The sequence below is a fragment of the Triticum dicoccoides genome, chromosome 4A (assembly GCF_002162155.2).
Source record: "Triticum dicoccoides isolate Atlit2015 ecotype Zavitan chromosome 4A, WEW_v2.0, whole genome shotgun sequence".
NCBI classification, from domain to species: domain Eukaryota; kingdom Viridiplantae; phylum Streptophyta; class Magnoliopsida; order Poales; family Poaceae; genus Triticum; species Triticum dicoccoides.
In genome coordinates, this window is record NC_041386.1 from 688,182,832 (window position 1) to 688,204,362 (window position 21,531).

The following is a 21,531-nucleotide window of genomic DNA, read 5'->3' on the forward strand; positions in this document are numbered from 1 at the left end:
AAATAGAGCATTTGCAGTTCCTGCTTGGATGCTCACTTTCTTTCTGTTTACTCACTTCATATGCTATCCCCCGATCAAATCAACAGCTAGCCAACCAGCTCTACTTTTGCAGTTTGCATTCAACACTCCAAAGGGAAAATTAGAGGCCACCCATGGCTTCAAGGATGAGGTAGTAACAGCAAGGTCGATGAGTAGCGAGAGCGCACCAGACACGGCCGCCCCAGCCCCTCCTCCTCGACGGCACCGCAGAGATTGAGCCGCTACCGCACAGGGAGAGCCTAAGGAGCCGGTCAAGGAGACAGTACTGGCACACATCGTTGTAGACACAAGGAGATAGTACGGTCACACTTCATCCTCCATTAACTCTAACATGAGCATGTAGGCGCCTGCTACAGAAAACGGGCGTGTAAAAATCCGCACGAGGATGCAAAGAAAATGGACAGTAAGGGGCCTTCTTTGTCAAAAATGATGCATCTAGTTGGTTAACAAACTGCAGCTCAAAGAAAAAAAATCAATTACTTGGTAAAAATGTCCCGATAATTCCTGGCAAGAAGCTATGTTGCAACAAAGATTAATCTTAAATTACCAATCACCTCCAAGCATGTTCTTACGTCCAGCCAAAGCTATGACACCTTCATCAGGAAATAATATATTTCAAACATGAGTACATGACTCACGTAGCTAGTTCCATATACATACCCTGGGTGTATACACGACTGCAAGTTCAGGCGACAGTGTGATGCTTCCAGTAGTGAAGCCCCATGAATCGTCCATTTATTTATCCACTCAAGGCATTTATATCTTCCCCCATTCTCCTATCATCTACATTCTCACCTGTAAAGACATCAGATAATCAATAATGTCGAAGAGCCATCGTTATTTTTAACTACTTAAGGGCAGCCAGCCATAGGAACGTAGCAGGTACTGAACCAAATAATAACAAAGAGATATAAAGGATTTTGAATTTTTAAACCACAGTTAGTCTATGAAGAGCATCTATATAGCAAACAAATATGAACTTTCACAACAATAAGGAACGACAAGTAATTACTTTGCTCCCTTAATAGTTGATACTGGTATGCACCCATATGATCTTTCTGAAATTAGTACCTTCAATGGACCAATATTAGTATTATCAGAGGCCCAATATCTACTCCAACATGAAAAACAAATCGTGGTGTAAAAAGAGATATACAGCTGGTTCAACTTATTCAAGAGATTAACAAAGAAAGAAAATCTCCGCAATTAGAGTATATAGCTTCCGTCTGAAGATATGGACATGCTTTGGTATTTGTTAAATAAGTAAGCAATATCAAACTTGAGGTTTCTTCATGGAGCTGAAATCACTTACAAACTCAGTTAAGGAGGGAGATATCAAAACAAAAATGCTAATTACTCTATCATATGGAAATAGAAATACATCAGAGAGCAGTTACTGGAAAATCAAGGATCCTGATTTATATGCACGAACACTGATGGCCTGACTAGGTGATTTATATGCACGTTTGGCTGTCGGTGAGCTACGACTGGTGCGTGTAGTACGCGCTGCTTGCCGGTGGCAGCGACGGAGGAGGGGCCATTCGGATTAGATCAGAGGGCTAGGGTTTCTACGGGGAGGAAGCAAAGGCCACACCGAGGAAAAGTTCGTGCGTGATTGACTGTTGCGGTTAGGATTTGGGACCATGCTGATAGTGTCGTTCTAGGGCTCAGAGTAGGGACGGAGGAGACAGCGAGGAATCACAACAACGAGGAGGCGGGGGGAAGGGGGGCGTGTTCCATGGGAGACGGGGGGGACCGCTGGTGAGAAGGAGGGGGGAGGAGGCGTCGTGGGGGAGGGGAACAAGGGAGCGTGGGCCGCGGGAGCGGAGGCACGGGCCAAAATTGGGGTGTAGCGAGAGCACGGAGAAGGAAGAAGCTTACCGTCGCCGTCGGGTTCCTTCGCCGCTGCGCGCTCGTCGACCTGCTGGAAGAGAGCTCTAGCGTGCTGCGGCTGCGGTTGCGGCGGCTGCAGCGCAAGGAACCGTAGAGCGCGGGAGGCAGGAAAGGTCAACGAACACCATGCTGTTACGGCGGCAGCGTGAGGAACCCTAGCGCATGCGAGGGGATCTGGGACACGAGCGACTCGTGCGATGTCGAACCGTTTTTCTTCTGAACCCCGGAGGAAAACAGCGTGGAGTGGTCGTGGTGGGAGGGGGACGAAAAAAACTCAAAGAAAATAAACCGTGAAAACTATTCACCAACTGCTTCATTAGGAGTAGAGATAACTTTTGAAGAAGAGGAAAATATTACTAATAATTGGCACCTTCAGTCATGATGCAAAAAAATTAAAATCTAATCGACATTTATTTCCAAAAGATAGTGCCATTTCTGCTATTTGGAGAGGACACAGAAGGAGGTCAGAGTTTTTACTTTAGAACCTTCAAATTTCAGTAACCTAATGTGATTGACAACAATAAAACTTATCAAACGACTGCCAAGTCAGGATTTCGGTAATTTTGTCTCCTCGGAATCGTATGGTGCGAGGGTGCCGCTGCGACCAGTAATGGGTAATCTGCAAGCACACAAAAAAAACCTCAAAATAATAATAGAAATCCATCATCCATCTCCCAACAACTTCACTATCCTCATATCTATTCTTGGCGATATGCGAGCAAACGGGTAATCCCATGGTGATTGGTAGGAGGGCAATAAAATCAATGAGAGGGTTCAGGTGGAGAGATTGGTGAATCTGCAGGTAGAGAGATCCGACGGCGAGGCCGCCGTGTATACTCCTTGACCCTGCGCCGCGCCGCTGTTGCATTCGTGCTCAATCGCCGTGCTGCTGCACCGTCAGGGGGTCCAAGATGTCGGGTCCTTGGAAGATGAATCATCTTGGTAAACATTTATTTTTTGAGAGAATCTTGGTAAACATGGTAATGCTGAAAGTCGGGAATGGGATTATCTTGATTTGGATTTGGCCGGATTGCTTGGAGATTAGTCGTCGGAGAGAGTTTCACCTAGTGGAACGTACGACCCGGGTCGTCTACGATTTTTTCCCTGAGAGATCCTACTACTCTGTTGTAAAGGGAGCAATTTGCGAGCGTTAATTAATAAATAATGTCCTTCCTTCCACTAGCTATGCATGCTTTGGCAAGTCATGGGAGGTCTTTCATCGCAGAATCCTGTAAGTACACCACGAATCAAAGAAAGGCTGGATGGTTTCCTTCGCCGGCTTTAAAAAGAGGGATGCGATGGTGTTGCTAATTAACATACATGGATCAGGCTTAGCAAACATGATTTGATGAAAACCAAAAAGGGTTAAAAAACGGAAAATCGGTCGGGTGGTGGTGCCGTGGTGGACGATCGAGAAGCAGGACGAACGTAAGACTGGAGACACAATTAGATTTTTTTTATCTCTATTCCTAATGGAGTAGTTGGTGAATAGTCCGCGCGGTTTATTTTCGCTGTTTTATTTTCGTCATCCCCACCACCATTTTTTTTCGTCCCACCACCACCGTTTTTTTCGTCCTCCTTCCCACCTTGGTTTTTTTTGTAGATTGTTTTCGTCCCTCCCCGCACAAAAGAAAACCGAAGTACTTTTCACGACTCCACGCAGACCTAACCTAAATCCCATCGATCCGTCTCTGCGTCCGCCGCCGCCCCTCTCGCGCTACCTCCCCGCCTCATCCTGCTGCTTCCCCAGCCCACGGCGACGCCACGCTGGGATGGAGATCGGGGCTGAGGTGAGGAGGGCTGAGAGTCCCTCGATTTCTGTCTAGGGTTCCCCGCCATGCCGTCGCCTCGGCCACACGCCTCGCGCCGCCCAGCCCCGCCCGACGCCGATGCCACGCCTCGCTCGCCATCGAGGTCGCCCAATGCAGCCCAACCACGGTGTGCATCCGCCACTTGGGCGCATGGACTGCGGTATTGTCGCAGGGGCACCTGTGGAAGCCGGGACGAGGACAGACACATCCAGATCAGGTGCTCGCGCCTGATCTTGATTAGTGTGGCCGCCCAATCCATCTCCCTCTATTCCGTGGTCGACTCCAGCGGTGGTGATGGGCTCATCGACCATGGCACATGGGCGGCTTCCACTCAACGACCTCTGCTGCCTGCAACGTGTGGTGATGTGCATGCATGACCGGCAGCCATGGCAGATAGTACCGTAGGCAGCATGCCGCGTTGGTCTGACGACGTCAAGGTACTGTATTATTTTTGCTTGATCCAGGTACTTTTTTTTGCGGGAAGCTAAATCCAGGTACTTAATCTTTGCCTACTAAAGATGGGTTGATCCAGGTACTTAATCTTTGCCTACTAAAGATGGGTTGATCCATGTAGTAATCTGGTTGGGTTGATCCATGTAGCAATATGTAAGAGATCCATGTAGTCGTCTGGGTTGATCCATGTAGTAATCTGTTAGCTAGAGATGTATGACCTCAGTATTGATAAGAGAGCCCGCCTGCATCAAACTGCTTTCACTTATATTCTGCCGGATTTGTTCCTCACAGGATTGTACAGGGATATTATTTACAGGGGATACCGTATATACATGGAGATTATCGACCACTGTTCACATATAACAGATATGCAACAGAAGATGTTCCTCAAGTGCTACTCCGAAAAGTCCAAGCAAAAAGGATCTTCCACTTTGCTCGGTAATATCGAGAAGCTCAAAATATTATTTGCCCGTCGTGTAAGTATTATTTATTTGACCATTATATCTGAACATGTATAGCTGCATATCTATTATATCTGAACAATGACAGATTTGACGATTACATGTTGGGGTATATAGCTGCCAGGTGAATCGGACCCAATCCTCCGCCCCGCCCTTGAGCTTCAGGTTGTATACGGTCCCCGTCAGAAGCCCAGTTGCTATATTGCTCCCGTACCATGGTCTCAGGCTAGCAAGCATGTCAACTACGGCAAGGTTGGACGCAAGTTACCCCCTACATTCATCAGCTCTTTTTTTCTTTACGGTCTAAGATGGAATGAAATATATGCATGACACGAAATGCTCCATTGATTGATTGTAAATGTCCGATGCTGTAGGATAAATTTGTCTTAATTTTGAGGGCTCACTTCTATCTTTTGTTTACATGCAGACCGAAACTCTGAATGTAGTACACATGCATCAAGCCTTGCCAAGGAACCCCTGTGAAAAGTGAGGCAGCGGCGAAGCAGTAGCTAGCGTGGGGCGAGTCACGTCTGTGGTATTGTAGGCAATCACCACCATGGACAAGCTCGCTGGAATCAAGTCAGGTGATGACACCGAGCTTCCACACTCCTATTGTTTCTTCCAAATTCAGAAAAGGCAGGTTGAGTTATCATTTCCTTTTCCCAAATTATCTAATCGGGCAGTGAGATAACGACAAATGTGGCATCGATAGGTGATGATTTTCCTGACCTGCCTTTTAGTGGTATCTTCTAAGGCATCCCTGTCTCCTTTTGGTTCTTATATTTTTATGATACATTTTTGTTTCTATGAATAGTGTTCATCTCCTAAATACGGATATCTCAATTGTGTTTAGCTGTAGGAACGTTGACACCATTAGAATCGCAGTTTCATGAGATTCTAACCCTAAAGGTAGTGTGCTCCCCATTTCACATGCTCCAGAATACTAATTATATCCAACAAAATAATGCCTTTTTTAGCACGAACATAAATTGATGGGAGGGTATGATCTTCATTGTCCTCAGTGCTGCTACTTTTTTTCGAAACATCAATGCTGCTACTTGGTCAGGTTAACAAAGGTTGCCAAAGGCAGCCAGATGAATAACGAGGTTGTCGGGTACTACTTGGTCAGGTACTACATATTTAACACAAACTGGTGTGGAACACAACTAGAATATTTTGGCCCCGTTACAACGCACGGGCAAGTATGTATCGTTTTTTGGTCTCTTACTTGTAATGCAAAATGTGAGAGCTTATATATACCCACAAAAAACAAGTAGGTGCTGTGAACTCCTTCAGTGTTGGTGTTGTATGTCTAATTATTGTTGCATCGTTGGTGTTGCTTTATTGGATACACTGTCCTTTGGTGTTCTTTGGTTTTGTTATTATTTTCTTGGTTTTGATCATTTTGTGATTGCAGGTGATGATAAAGACAGAAAATGGTTTGTGCACATGGCACTATCGATCGTGGAGGGATCGACAAGGGGCCCGACTGTACTGTTTGGTACCGGATGAGCCACTACGGGCATTGACGGCAGCAGAACACTTTACCCCTCATTCCCAGCTTCCACTGGTCCACCGTGGGTGCTTCAGGCTTTGGTGATTATGACAAATTAGCGCCGAGATATGTTGCAAGAATCCTCGGCAAGTGTTGTTTCGCTGGGAAGGCATCGGTCATGGTGCATCTCTACTAAGGTGTGTCAGCTAACTTTAGTTGTTTCTGATGCAAAGGGCAAACATGAATGTGTCAACACAAGCTGTGCATAAATTTGATATGTGGGTCAGATTCATGGTCAAGACTAGCCTAATTAAAATGAGGGTGAGTACCAATCTGGGTTTAACACCCCACACTTTGTTAGCTAACCACTGTTAAATGTAAGAATTCCTTTCCCACTCCAGCTTAAGTAGTGGGAACGAAAGCACTGCAAACCAAATAATCATCCTATGCCTTACAAGATGCATGTCAGTGTCGGTGACACAGTTCAAGTAATCGCAGGCCATGAGAATAGTAAAGTTGGGGAAGTTGTGCCACTTTACAAGCACAAGAACACAATGATAGTGAAGGACCCGAACTTGAAGTCAAAGCACAATAAATGCACAGAGGATGAATCGGGGGAAATTGTCATGGTTAGTACTATTTTTATCAAAACTTCTCTCCATGCGACCATGCCTCTTGCCATGCAAGCGCGCATATGTTCCTAGCAACAACATAGTTTCAGTGCCACAAGTATTATCTTCTGACGGTATTTCAGATTTCCCTTTGGTCAGATTGAAGGCCCCATTCTTAGCTTGAACATGATGCTCGACTCAAAGTAGAAGAACATGACGAGCAGGGTTAGGCACCATCTCCTCGAGGACGGCACCAAGGTTCACTACCTGAAGAAGACGAGTGAAGACCGGCGTAGTGATCGACAATGTCGATAACCAGGTGAAGGTGTGCAATGAAAGAGATTTGGAGTCATCATCATAGTATGGAAATGCTGCACATGCTGTCATCATGGTATGGAGCGGCTACGACTCTAAGTGGAGGTGGTGTATATATCAAGTGATCTATTCTGTAGGCATTTTCTTTGGGTGTGGTGTTTGATTTCAATCAAATCACGCCTGTTTTTCTTAGTTTATGCCCATAATAATTTGCAGGGATAAACATGATGTGTGACTTGTTCCATATGGCTCGATTGGAGTATTTAATTGTGAGGAAGCTGTAAACTGGACTTGGTCAGCAGAAAAAATAAATCAGATATAGCCACCAGCATTAAACATGGCCTTGTGTCATCTCTTACCATCAGATGCAGATTGAGTCTCTTGACAAGATTAAGGTTGTTTAACGAATGGAGGAATGACAGCATATGCTTTCAGTTAATTTAACAGGCAGTTTTCTTCAGCTAACCATTTCTTATTTGAGACTCCATCTTATCGTATTGCCAACTTTTTGAAAAAATACTGTTGTGCCCATGCATGCATTTTTCATGTTTTGAGTCAGTGTTACTGAATAATCACCATCTCCTGCCCATCGGCCACCGCTGGCCAGAGAACCACATCAGTAGCTGCCCCCTCTCCCATTATCCCTTCATTAGCACTTTTCCCAGTCCATTTGCAAAATCCGAATCCAGCATTTCTGAATCATGCTTGGTGTGTGCTGGCGGTGGGCGAGGAACGTGGTGATTTTTTATCTGAATCAAGGTGTAGCTGTCTTAATCTTGTACATGTTCTCTGAATCATGTGGTATTTCTAAGTGCTCTGCATGTTTTGTGGTGCATATGGGAAGCGGAGGCGACGACAGGCAACTGTTTTCTTTACATCTGTCATGGTCCAAAGGCTAGGGAGAAGTAGATTTTGCACTCGTATTTGGCAGCATGGATATGACTTCGGGAGAGATGTTGCTGGGAGTTGTACCAATCATTTTTCTGTCCTCCCTATGTTATGCCTTTGCACTGATGTGTAATTTTTTTGAGTGGGGGATAGTGTAGCGAACACGAACAGAAAAATTGGTAGAAGTTGAGGAGAACAACCTGAGTGAGCAACATTAGTTGACCATTAAGATGTAGCTTTTCTGGTGCCTTTAGGTATTTTAGACAAGCATCATACTCTGCCCGCAGCACGTAAGGGAAACCAAAAAGGAATAAAAATATTTGGGCTTCTTCGTAATTTTCCATTTGGTTCTAAGCTTTTCTAAATGGCAAAAACATTTCACATAAATTAATAAATAACCTTGCTGCAAACTTGAGTTGGTTTACAATGAAGTTGGCAAGTACATGTTCTTGTTGACTAAATATTTTTCAAAAATATGGAGTATGAAGATAATTTGTTCTTTCTTTTCTCTATTCACAATGGGATAACAATATTTGTTATATTTCACAGTGTTACACAATTTATCATAGGGAGGACAGACTAATCTAATGATGTACAACAGCTTTGATGTGTTGAGGATCATGGTGGTCTATGGATTCCGCACCTGGTAGTAGGCTGAGAAAGGTACATTGTTTCTGTAACACAATGATGTTCAAAGCAACCGTCCACTACGTGAGATTTAGAAGGTATTCTGATTAGTGTTTGTTGATAACTGTAAATTCCATTTGTGTGAGTTTCATATTTATTATCCCGGTCGACGTACTAATCCATTCTTCTATGATGGGCAGTTGGTATTGACGGCGGATGCATCCATGTGCAAATCTCCTAGCATTGAGCGGACGGATCCAACGGAATTGGGGCGGGCAGCCAGCTGGCAGTGCACGCATGGGCGAGCACGACGCAACAAAGTTCTGGGGATTAAGCTGGGAGCGGACGGACGTGGCCCAAGGGAGAACATGGGTGGGGAGCGTGCAGACCGTCGACGAAAGAGAACAATACTGGGTTTGTTAATTACTCAACAAATCAGAGATCGATCTCTTTTTTAGATGCAAATATTTTTCAATTTAATATGTCCACTCCCGTTACTACGTGACATATTTAGATGCACTAGGTTTCGCATTAAAAAATATGCTTACTGTTTCTTCCTTCAGTTTTGGTGAACTTTCTGGTAGCAAGATGTGCAAGAAAGCTATTTCATTCTGGAGACACAAGTCATCAACTTTCTCATAGAGTCGTACATAAACTTTACTCTTTTTTTGAGAATGATGAACTGCCCCCATGTGAGTTTCTTGATCTTTCATTCCTGATTTCACACTATTTTATTTTCTTACATGTATTAATCCTCGGCTGTAGCTAGCTTAGTTTGCGAGCATTTCGTTGTTGTATTGTTTTTCTCTTAGGCATGAAGCTTTGGCCGTACCTAGCTCGGTTTGGAATTGTAACATCTTGCAGTGCATTTCCTTGAATCAAATTTGTTTTATGAATTATGTTCTTTCATTGGCATTCAGGTTAAACAAACAACAAAACATGTATTCGAACCTTTCTAGGAACCCGTACAATAGTGTAGTGGCCTCATGGTCTCACTAAACCCCTTCTTGCAGACGCCTCTCTTCTAATTATATTGTTATTTTTGTGCACAGTTGAAATTGAGATGAAGGTCTATCTAATGCTTGTTGTTGTTGTCAAAGGCGGAGCGAAGTCGGAGACGAAGCCTCTTGATATATGTTTAGTGGTGGGTATTTATATTTTCAAATAGCCAGCACATCGCCGGCGAGGGGGGAATGAAGGAGAGAGGGGATTGAGGACAAATATCCATTGAGCTACAGTACATGCATATATGACTTGCTTTTTTGTTTTTTATAAGGTGTCCTTATTTTGTTGCTTCTGTTTATGTTTGGATATTTTCCTTCAACCACAAGGCCCATCCAGTTGCGAGCTACGACGAATTTGTTAGAGTTGGAGGAGAAAACATTGCACATCAGAGCTACGTTGATTGTAGCGAGGCAACCATTAATTGGGTATGCTCACACGAGGGAGGGGAGAGTAGAGGAACATTAACATTTTCATGCTTTCGATGAAAATCTCAATTCATAGTTTCTCTGTACGTGGCAACACACGAGCGGTACTGGTGGGCTCACGATGGAAGTAGCGCTGGCAGAATCAGTAGGCACTCTATGGGAAGGCGGTTGTCACCCTTGTCCTAAGGTCTCCAAAAGGATTTGCTAATAACAACATAATAATTAGTACCACCAGTAACCCTTCTATTTACCCACCTTCAGTATAATTGTAAATGGCATTTGGTTGTTCATGTATACTCAGGATTTATTGGTTGTCAATAGCCTCATCTGAATGCTTGATGTACTTATATTTCTTTCTTTTCAATGCCCATTTCATCTGAGTAAGGTAATGAGGGAAAGAACATGTCGTGTTGAAAGTCAGTTTAGTGCATCAAGGATGGGAAGTTCTGAGAATTGCAAGAGGTGATTGAGGATGGTTAGTTATTGTGGCTCATCATATAGTGGTGGAATATGAGCACAAGCATATAAGCTTATTAAAAATTTACAGTTCATGACTGCACGAGACATTTTTTTAGCTGAACTTCTTATCTGACTAATAATCATACAACGTAAAGTAACCTTTTGACCATCCTTCTGAATTATACTGCAAGTCTGGAAGGCGATATTTTGTTGAGCATGTAGACACAAGTTGTACCTTGCGAGGCACAAGACTTTTCTCCTTGGCCTCATGGAGCTAAATTATGAGCATTACCTAACGAGACACAATCAGAGCATCCCCATACTCTAGCTAATTAAAGTTCGTTCTCATCTTCTATTTCACACAAATCAATTGTGTCTGCCCTAGATCGTTTGGCATTAGATGATTGTAAGGATTTTAAGTGACTTTAATAAGTTCATCTTTCGGAATGAATCTATCAGTTCACCACACACATGTACTCTTGTACCAAAAACAGAACAATAAAAAAGTATACATGTCAGAGCCGCAGAGGGGCACCTAGCTAGACAGGGGATTACAGAATATCCAAAATAAGTTTGCAACCGGGATGAATCGAGATGTACGCACGTGCCATGAGATAGGGTGGAGAAGATCGACGAAAGAGAACTGTTGGACATGGTGGAGGGGCTGCAATAGTCCATCTGCTTGCCAGCGCTGTCGAAGATGAGGACGCCAAGGTCCGCCTCGCAGAGCATGGCGAGCTACTTCGCCTTCTTCAGCAGCCCGGCTCTGCTCTTGCCGAAGATGGACTGCCTGGAGACGTTATTGGACCGTCCCAACAGCTACGTGGCAAACGTGACTAGCGGCCGAATCCTGCTACTCATCGCGGCAGATGTGCGGTTCGGCTGCTCACCGGAGAAGACCCTCCCTCCAGCTACATCGCCAACACAAAAAATAACGGTGAGGCCTTCTGGACCTCCCGGCCGGCGGCCGAATCCGGCTGCTCACCGGGCCAGATTTGCAGTCCCGCTGCTCACCGGAGATATCGCGGTGGAGGGGATGGGGTGCGGCGGGAAGTGGAGTGGGCGGGAGGCGGTATGGACCGTGGAGGGGAGACAACAGATCCAAGCCATGGCGGTGATCTATAGTTGCAGCGTCGCCGCAGCGCCATGGCCGGGAGAGATGGCTGCGGCGACATGGAGAGTGAAATGTGAGTGAGTGCGGCGGAGAGAGATGTGAGTGTGCCGTGCAGTGAGCGAGTGAGAGCCGTCTTGACTTTTTTTTTTGGGTAATTTCTTTTTAAGAGGAGAAGCAGGCTGCATTGCATTTGCACAGAAAAACATGATTTTTTAAAAGTAAATAACAGGAGACCACAAGAATGTACAGTATATCTTATACATGGAATATACAACTAAAGGTTTTTCATACTTATAAATTTAGTTTAGAATATCACACAAATAAACACATTTTTAAGAGAAGAAACTGAATATACTTTAATCGTTCCAACATCATCTTCTTAAAATGGGAAAAAATGAGGTGTCTTAAACTTGCCATGCAAACGATTTGGTTTTTATGTTGGACTGCTTGTGGTTGTTGAAATGTGTCGGACAATTTCTCTATGTATATATAAATAACTTAAAAGGATTCAAGAAATTGCGGATAAATGACTACTTTTTATATAACGGGAAAATCGGATGTTTGCTCCTAGAGAAATGGAACACACTTTTTTATAATGAAAAATACCACTTACCTAAATAGTAGAGATTCCCGAGAATAATCATCAACAAGTGGTTTAAAGTGAGCCTACAATTTATTAAAATTGGCATGACATTCGCTCTATTATGAAGCACCCTGCATCTCAATCGGTTAAAAATGGACACCGCTCATTTCTAGCAGCTCACCAGTGAATATATATATATATATATATATATATATATATATATATATATATATATATATATAATACCATCATTTTTTAAATAAAATATAATATTAGTTTATATTTTTCCACCTTCGTAGGTAAAAACTGATGGATTTGGATGCTGCTTCAAAAATGCCGACTGGCATAGACATTGATGTAGTGATGATGAACCGGGCTGAAAACTCAACGAGCTTTACACAACCAGAAGAGGTGCATGAAAATAATTGTTCTTCTTGGTTTATATGATGCACATGATATAATACTCAAAAGGCACATGTCTATATATTTTTTATTTTGTAGGATATGAGAGAGATGGAGATGGATTCTGTCAAATGCCCGTGGCAACGCACGGGCAATCTACTAGTAGACAAGTAGAGAAGAAGGAGAGATTGATTACCTTTTGATTGAAAGAAGGAAGGAGATTGATGACCGTCATGAATGAATTGATTGCCATGCATGAATTGACTGCGTTTGGATTGATTGTGTTTGGTTACCTTATGTGAATTATACGTTTAATTCAGACAGAGCCGGTTTGTCCGGCCAGAAAACCGGGAGGGGGAAAACCAGTGGAGGGAGAAAAGAAAATCGCTAAGGGGAGAGGGGGTCGTACGATAGGTTGGACGAAGCGAGGAACGTAAGAGGGGAAACGGAACACTAAGTTTCTTTTAGATAGTAGAGATAGAGATGTTAGGGAAGTTATTGAGAGTCCAGCTAGGCGTTCGGTTAGAGACGCACTAAGCCGTCCAACCGTTGCGTGGAATCCAATGTTTGTAGCATCAACACAACATTTGCAACAGATGCCTAGCAGTTAACAAAATAGACACATCATAGAGCCATTGCAGCATGCCGTTGTGTGTTTGGAGTGGGTATAATAGACCTTTATGTGACCATGCGAGGAGCACTGCAGGAAGGCTTTGGAAGGGGGTGCAAGGGACCAAGTGTGATATCTTTTTAGACGATCGTCTGGTCTTTTCCTCCGATCATATGGTGGAAATGAATCGTTATTCCGTTTACCTTTTTTCAGGCGATAAATTGCAGTGTCCTGGCTGGCCCACAGCACCTGCCTATGGCCACTTGGTTACTTCCGCCATTCCAAACATGATCCTTAGTTCCCAGGCGGTCCTCGCTAGCCAAAGGCATTATTTGTTCTAAAAAAACAAAGGCACGATTTCATCTAGAAATGGATGTCAGGCACAATAGACTATATTTGCCTTGTGGTGCCACTTTTCGTGGGATGAGCCCACGTGCAGCACTAGCCGAATGCTACCATCCCTGCAGAAGATTGTATCATTGATGTAGCTCTTGACCTTGTTACAGTCAATCGTGCAACAGCTTTCTACGTGCTAGCATCTTTAATTCATCTATGAACAAGGTGGTCGGCGAATGTTTGAATCTAGACCTCCCAAGTAAATTTCCCGATCCTTCCTAATCCCATGGGCTCACTTAGGCAAATTGTTTCATGGGTTCCTCGCCTCGGGATCATGAACTCATCGGTCTCTCTAGTAACTATAATGAGGGGGAAAAGCCTTCATTACTCTCTCGCTGCAGCATCAAGATATTGCAGCCCACTGACCGTAAGGTCACCCATGCCTCTCAACTAGGATGGGCTAAGAAATTTATTAACTCGGGTTGCCCAATGTGGACATGCACTTGCTTTATATTCTCCCCGTGTCTTCTTAGTTGCACATGCATTTGGCACATAGTTGGTAGGCATCCTTATTCATGCAGAGATGTCCGGTGGACTCTTTCTTGAAGTATTGTACAAGTTAGAAGTGAATTTACTATAAATTAGTATAGTTTATGAGTCTACCTCGTCATGTCAATGAGAAGCCATATGAACTTTGTACCCATCACCAGATGGGGTAGATATATGCATGTCACAATATATATCGTAGAAATACATAACTAGCTTTCGTGCAGAACACTAGAAGTACAACCATCGCTGAACTGATTTGTTAAGTATCTTCTCCTAATAATAATATGTTTTCACTTAGTCTTAGGTGCCTTCTAATTTCAAAAAAACAAGCACCTAAAATTGCTCATTAATTTGCAGGCACTACTATATCTACCTCTATATAACTAATAATAAAGGGAGGAACCTTTTTTTGTTCTCCTTCCATCACCTCTTTTATGTTAGCCGTGAAAATTTGTGGCTAAGATTTGAAATTTGATCTATTGATTGAAATTTTTGCCTGTGGATTCTACTCAATTCGTTCGTCTCCCGTACATTAAAGGGAGGAACCTTTGTTGGTTCTTTTATCATCACCCCTTTATATTAACCATGAAGATTGATGGCTGAGATTTAAGGGGGGGCTTGCGCCAACAGGTGCACCATCAGAAAGTATTCATAGAACACTTGCCTTGATTGGGTCGTGTTGGAACCGCAGGATGGCGAACTGGTCCACCAACCGCAGTGCCGACCGGGCACTAGTGGCGGACGGCAACGGCACATCAACAGACCGTACTTCCTGGGCATATCCCCTAGGATGATAGGATGGCCGGAAGGCCTAGGGCAGAACGAGTAGTCACATGGCCCTTTGCCAGGCTCGTCGAGGAGGCGGTTCAGGGCATCTTACATGGCACCGGGGCATGTGAAGCCAGGCAACCGGGTTTTCTTTTTTGCCGCAGCTAAGGTGTCAGTCCGCTACTCGCGTCGAATAGGGGGAGATATCAGCTGCTAGCCGACAGTCAACTGCCAATAAGACTTATCAATTAAAAACATCGACGGAAGAAATATTGGTGTGTACGCAATAAATCCCCACTAGCCTCAGCAAATCTTGAAGAGAAAATCATGAAAAGAATTGCATCATGAAGCAGATGTCCAGCGGAGGGGCAATGGTGCATGTGGTGAAAGAGAAGCAGGAACAGGATGGAGATGAGAAACGTGTGAACACACATGGAGCACAAGGGCTTCGGTGATGTGCGTGCTAAGGGATTGGGTATGGACAATTTTAATAGGCTAGCGACCAATGTTTTCTAGTTGTCGATAGTGAAAAACACCCATTTCCCATTCTCAAGGGGATAAGTCGCAAACCCCGCTACTTAGCTGAGCTTTAAGCACCCGTCGATGGGTTCACAAGCGGTCGGAGACAGTCAAACTCATGATTAATCTTTAAAACAATAAAGGTACTATTTCCTCATGAATCAGATGATGGATCACCTCCCACGTATATGTCATGGGATGCCGCTTGTAATGGTATAAGCCCTTGTATGAAAATAGCTGGACATTACTGTTTTTACCGAAGGCCATCGTCAGGGTGCAAGTAACGGAGCTCTAGACCTCATAATCTCATATGGCTCACCGACAACACCTCACGAGAGTCAATTGTAGCAATGTTTCCCGTGTGCAAGCAACTTTAGTTTCTCCACTGATGCAAGGTTTGGTGATTTTTTTAAATTTAAACCTCTTGACATGATTGCCCGATCCTTCCTAATCCCATTGGTTCTTGGCTGGCTAATTGTCTTGAGTTCTTCGCCTTAGGATCCTAAGCTCAGTGACGCTAAAAGGAAAAAAGGATTTATTTCTCTCTCGTTGAAATGTATCCAGGTCACATGCCTAACAACTGAGACGAGCTAGCAAATTTATCCACTCCGTTGGCTAGTGTGGGCATGGATTCATCTTCCCCATGTGTCTCCTTAAATGAAAAATGCATGTGGCATATGGCTAGTCATCGACATTATTTATGCAAAGATGTTCGTTTGACAGATATCTTTTCACTTCACATCAATGCATGCCATTCACTGCCTTGTCTTTGGAGCTTCATGTACCGATCTTCCCGTTTCAGATGATTTTCAACTTCTTAATATTAGGAGCTTGTACAAATATTGGTACTAAAGACTAGAAGCAGTTGTGTACCTTCTCCTAATAATTATAGGTTTTTGATTAGTCTTAGTTGCTCGAAAATTATAAGAATCTCAATCACTGAAGATTGCAGACACTACTATATACTTTAGATTATTGTTATGTTAAATATAATGTGTATGATCACTTATGTTAGTTCTATGTTGTAATGTGGTTATTTTATATGCTGTAATGTGTATTGGTTGTTGTGGTTGAAGAAGTAGATGTGGCGGCAGCCACAGAGGGCCCGCCACAACTAGTTATATAAACCAATGACGGGCAAGAAGGACTGCCCGCCGCTACTGAGATTCCACTAGTGGGGGCGCGCGCCCGCCACTGCAATTATAGCAGTGGCTGAAGGTCAGTCGAGGGCGCCCCTGGGAGCCTGGCGCCACCGCTGGCCTTTTGGCGCACGCCGCTGCTAGGCATTCCTGCAGTAGTGTATTGGTGCACGAACACAAAACAACGAATAACGGATCTAAGTACATCCACTGAAGACAAACACGGGCTGAATCCAGCAAGTTCCATCTGAAACGCACCTCCACGCTCCCTCCAATGGTGCTTAACGCACCACTAGATGTGGGATATGTGGGGAGAACCTATTTCATCTCCGGGGAGTCACGGTCGGCTCGCCTTCTTAAGTAGGACACAAACCCTAACCAAACAAAAGAAAAAACACGTCAAAACAGAGCAAGAGACCTTGCATCAGAAAGGGACGAGCTCCATGATGCCTCCATTGCCCGGATACCACAGGAGACAAGGTAGACCAGCGGCGGCACCGACGAGAGGGAAGAAGCCCTTGTCACTCTAGAGTCGCCTTTCATGAGGAAGCGCCCACGCGGCCTCTGAAGCTCCTCGGTATGTCCTCCTCCACCGTTGGTGTGTGCTCCTGTCTCGTTGCGTAGCAATTAGCCGGACTTCTAGGATGGAAGAACATCATGGATGGGTCTTCTACAAGTCTCCTAAGTATAGAGTAAGTACTCGCAGATGGCTATTGATCTTCGTTTTCGAGCAGTGTAATGTAATGTGCTTAATGTTCTACAGAATGTTGCAATTTTCTGTATTCAAAAGAAGACTATATTGTCTATTGATTGAGAGGTCTAGAAGTTGATAGAGATGACATGATAGACGAGGCAATTTCCAAGTTTCTTCATGTTGAGACAAAGAAGAAGCAATTGTGCATGACGGATAATATGTCAACAGAGAAAGGCAAAAGTGTTAGGAAAGATGGCAATGGGCATAATTAGATGGAGTAAGTGTTTACAACACTTGTAGTAGTAGTGAATGAAATTGTGTTTCTGTTGTAGTGTGTAACAGTTCTTGTCCTCGTGGTGAAGAGTTGGTGAAGTGTTCAGTGTTGGTGCAAAAATGTAAGTGTTACCATGTGCCATAAACATCTTTTGTCAAACTAGTGAAGTGTCGAGGCTGTAGTTCAATGGCCTAAATAAATGAATTGATGTGTGAAAAAATATAGGGAGTTCGGTTTTAAGAGTTCTGTTAGGGCATTTACAATGCAAGGGTGCTTGCGTGGGCGCTTAGACAATAAAAAAATTAATTAAGGAAATAACATCGGGGAGGAGTCCGTCTCTTCAACGCGCAGGCGCCGATTTGAGCGCTAACGTGATTGTTTTCTCGCCAAAAGATACGAGCAGCAGTCGCTAAACAAGCTCATGCAAAAGAAAAAAAAAAGGAGAAAGCATCCGGCGCCTGGCTTTGCATCGATGCTAGCCAAAATCCCTTAATCGAACGGGATTCGTCCATGACGGCTGGGGAAAGAAGCCTAGTGCCTGGCCTAAGCGTCGGTGTTGTAGATGCCCTTAGGAACACATTTTTGTAACTTTTCAAATTTGAAGAGTTAAGGTTTGAGTAAGTGTCTGCATAGTTAAATTTTGGAAGTTCGACTAGAGATGCTCTAGCAGAAGTATTTTTTGTGTCAGTCACCTTAAGGACAAGCTAACATTGAGAAATAAGAAAAGTGGAAAATTATGCCTCATTTTCATTAATTGGTGGCCGTACGGTTTGGCCATTCAAATAAAAACGAATTTCTACAACGTATGACCCACCAATTACTGTCACCGTGGCGTATGGAACACCACATTGGTGTGCTCATTCACAGGAGAAGTCGGTCTGCCGTGTGCTGATTGTCGAAGAGTTGTGATGTCCTCTATCCATTTCCCCAATGCAACTAGCGGATGCCCTACAACGGAAGTTCATGCTCGGACATTATTCAATGTTTCCGGTGTAACACTAGTAGGCAGCTGCTGTGTAGCAAATGGAGAACCTAAATAGACTGAGCGGCCAGTTAACACATCAAATGTCACGATTGTATGCCAAAATCCTGATGTCTCCAATTCCCGTATACATGCCCTTACTTGTCATCTCTTGTTGTTTTCTCGTCTTTGCCAAGTGTGGTTTGCTGTCCACTTCCATGAAGATGGATAGCTATCTGTATGTGGGGGAGGAGGAAAGAGTCACTCAAACAAGTGCATGTGTCATGATGTGTGCAACAAGTTGGCAGAGTATTCATTATAGGAGGACACAAGGGCACACATTAACCCCGCATAACTGTAAATAGAGGACTTCATATACTACGGTCACCCAAATATTGACAGGTTACTTGGTGCTAGTAGGTCATTACTCGAGAAACATAGAGCCACCTTGCTTCAGCACGGGTTATTGCTCGGAGATTTTGGCACGCGGTTGAGGTGCTTCCAATGTGGAGGAGAGGAAGCAGTCCAGGTGCATAAATCATTGCCAGATAATTAACGAGCAGTACAAGCAAGGATCGATCCAAAGCACACGTTTGAAACATGGGGATCTGTATCCAGGCCCCGTCAAGCTCCATAGCATTATCTCTCATGGCAGGCGCCGTTGGACGACTTTGCGTCGGCACAAGCAGCGAGTCTCTGGTACCAAAGCCGACGGCAAAGGTCCATCCGTCCATGTATGCGTCCCCCGCATCGACATCCCCCATGCCGGCAGTGCACCTCGAGCGATCACTGGAGAAGCGCCCTGAGCTGCCTTGCGCTTCCAATCTCACAGACCTGAAGGCGTTGTTTTGCTGTTTTTGTAGTGGGCTCTACCACCAATTAACAGTGTGAGAAACAACCCGTGAATAATGGAAAGAGATGTTGAACGCTCCACCACATGCACACGCTCTATCTACCCAACACTTTTTTTTTGAGTGGACCCAACACTTTCTTTGTGTTGAGATTTGCGCACACATTTTTTATATTTTCTACAAACAAAGAGTGTATGAACTTTTACACTTCAAACCTTTAATTTTATTATGTGGGCACAATCAATGTTTTGGCTACCGACTGACTTTTTTACGAAGGTCTACAGGGATTTCTATCTATTTGGCTTATAGACTGAGCGGGTAGTTACCACATTCCACGAGTGCCAACATTTCGATGTCACCAATTCCCATATGCATGCCCTTAGATGTGATCTTGTGTTATTTTCTCATCTTCTTCTCTGCCTGATCTGGTCGGCGGCTTCTGGCAGGTCGTTGGTTGCTTCTTCAACCCCCGCGTCATCCTCCCCGAGGGGACTCGGGTGGCGACGACTCCAGCCCGCTCAAGGCCTGCTCCCTTGAGCTCCCCCCCCCCTCGCCATCGCCCCATGGCTTTTGTCGGGCAAAGCTCGCTCGGATCCAGCGGCGGCAGGCCTCTGGCGTCCCTGGGTGGCTGCCGTCGAGTTGTGGGCTTTTGCGGCGACTGACGATGTTGCGCTCCTCTGCGCAGGCCGTAGGTGCCCGAGAGTGGCCGAAGGACGGTGGTGGTTGCGCGCGTGCTGCAGCACGTGGAGGTGTCTATCCCCCGATCTGATCTGGATCTGAGTGGGTTGGTGCTCCACCCATGGTTGCGGTCGGGTGGCGGCAGGCTGTAACGGGGCGGCGTGGGGGCCTGCGGCCGTGATAATAAAGGCGCCAGTCCTCGTGCTCGTCTCGCACCATGACAACATTCTGCATTATCGGTCCTCCTCGATCTAGTCACCGACGTGTTCCGGAAATACTGTTGGAGATCTTGCCGAAGATATCAGGACTGGATAGAATTCCGTCGTGCACGTCCATTTCATCCTTAGATGTTCAATGAGGGCGTGCGGCGAACCTCTATTGTAAGTTGGCACCATGGGACATGTCAGCTTCACGATTTCTATGGTGTAGACAGCTGTGGAGAAGGTCATTGTGGCTAAGATCGGAGGATCAGTAAGATGGACGGGCCTTCGAGGCGATGGAGTCAGCTCGGTATTTGATAATTCCCAGGAACAACCTTGTCAATAGGGGGCGGCAGCATTGGAGCAATTCATTTTTGGTGGTGCTCCTCGGGTGCAAGTCAGGACTTTCAGGGTGAAAACCTAAGGTCTGGTCTTCATTAGTTATGCCTGGGAATTGCCTTGCTGAAGGAATTTTTTTTAGAGATCGGACTTCTCGAGGGTGAAAACCTAAGATCCTGGAACAGGCAACGACGGTGCTTGTGTATTGTTTCCTTCTTCTAGGCTTTGCTTTTCGAGAACTTTTATGTTTGTTGGGTGCTGTATTTTGTGGTGGTTTGTGTGCGGCTGCTGAGAGGGGTTGATCACTATGGCGGGACCTATGTTTTTTCCTTTGTTATTATTTTTTTGTTTTGGATGTGTGCATCTTGGATGTCTTTGTGACATCTTGTAGGTGTGGAGGTTGGGTTTAATTGGTATCTTCAGGATATTAATATATTCCCCTATAAAAATCATCTTCTCTATTTATGGCGTTGTCCCCTTCGGTGAATATGGACCGCTTTATGTATATGGAAAATATGTTTATTGGGTGAAAAAATTGCGGTTGGATATGCTCCTGCTGACAACTCGGGTGCTCCACTGCTAACCACTCCTGACAGGGCACGCCCGGAGGCATCGACAGATCCCGCTGCGGCAATCCGGACCGGGTCAGGCCCCTTCGATTGTCGATGCCTGGGGAGTGTCGTGCGCGCCGACATGTGGTCGGTTCTGGGTGCTCCTAATCGGCATCTAACAATGAAGAAGAGGATGGAGTGCTGGATGGCGGTGCTCTAAACCAGGGGGCACGAAAAGACGTCGGGGCGTGTGCTAAGGGTGAAGGGTGTCAAGACAATCTCGCCGAGTCGTTCATTGACAGGATGCGGGAGTGTTCCTTCGGGGCAGGTCACCAGGGACAGAGCTAGATTGTCGTTCCCGAGCCGTCACAGATCTTGCCAGAACGGGTGGTTCGCATCTACGACAACCTGGGGCGGTGCCATTAGGTTCCTTCGTATACGGCTGCGCGTCGGCAATTCCTCTGTCATAGGTATGCAATTC

General features: G+C 44.9%; 1 protein-coding gene and 1 pseudogene across 1 annotated transcript; both read left to right on the forward strand.

Moving 5' to 3' along the window:
* Positions 1-4,324: 4,324 nt before the first annotated feature.
* Positions 4,325-6,041, forward strand: LOC119289730. Its single transcript, XM_037568974.1, has 3 exons — positions 4,325-4,672; positions 4,775-4,909; positions 5,085-6,041. The coding sequence occupies exons 1-3, from the start codon at positions 4,406-4,408 to the stop codon at positions 5,145-5,147; spliced, it is 465 nt and encodes a 154-aa protein (XP_037424871.1). The 5' UTR covers positions 4,325-4,405; the 3' UTR covers positions 5,148-6,041.
* Positions 6,042-6,440: 399 nt separating this feature from the next.
* LOC119289731 lies at positions 6,441-7,420 on the forward strand (annotated as a pseudogene).
* Positions 7,421-21,531: the final 14,111 nt, after the last annotated feature.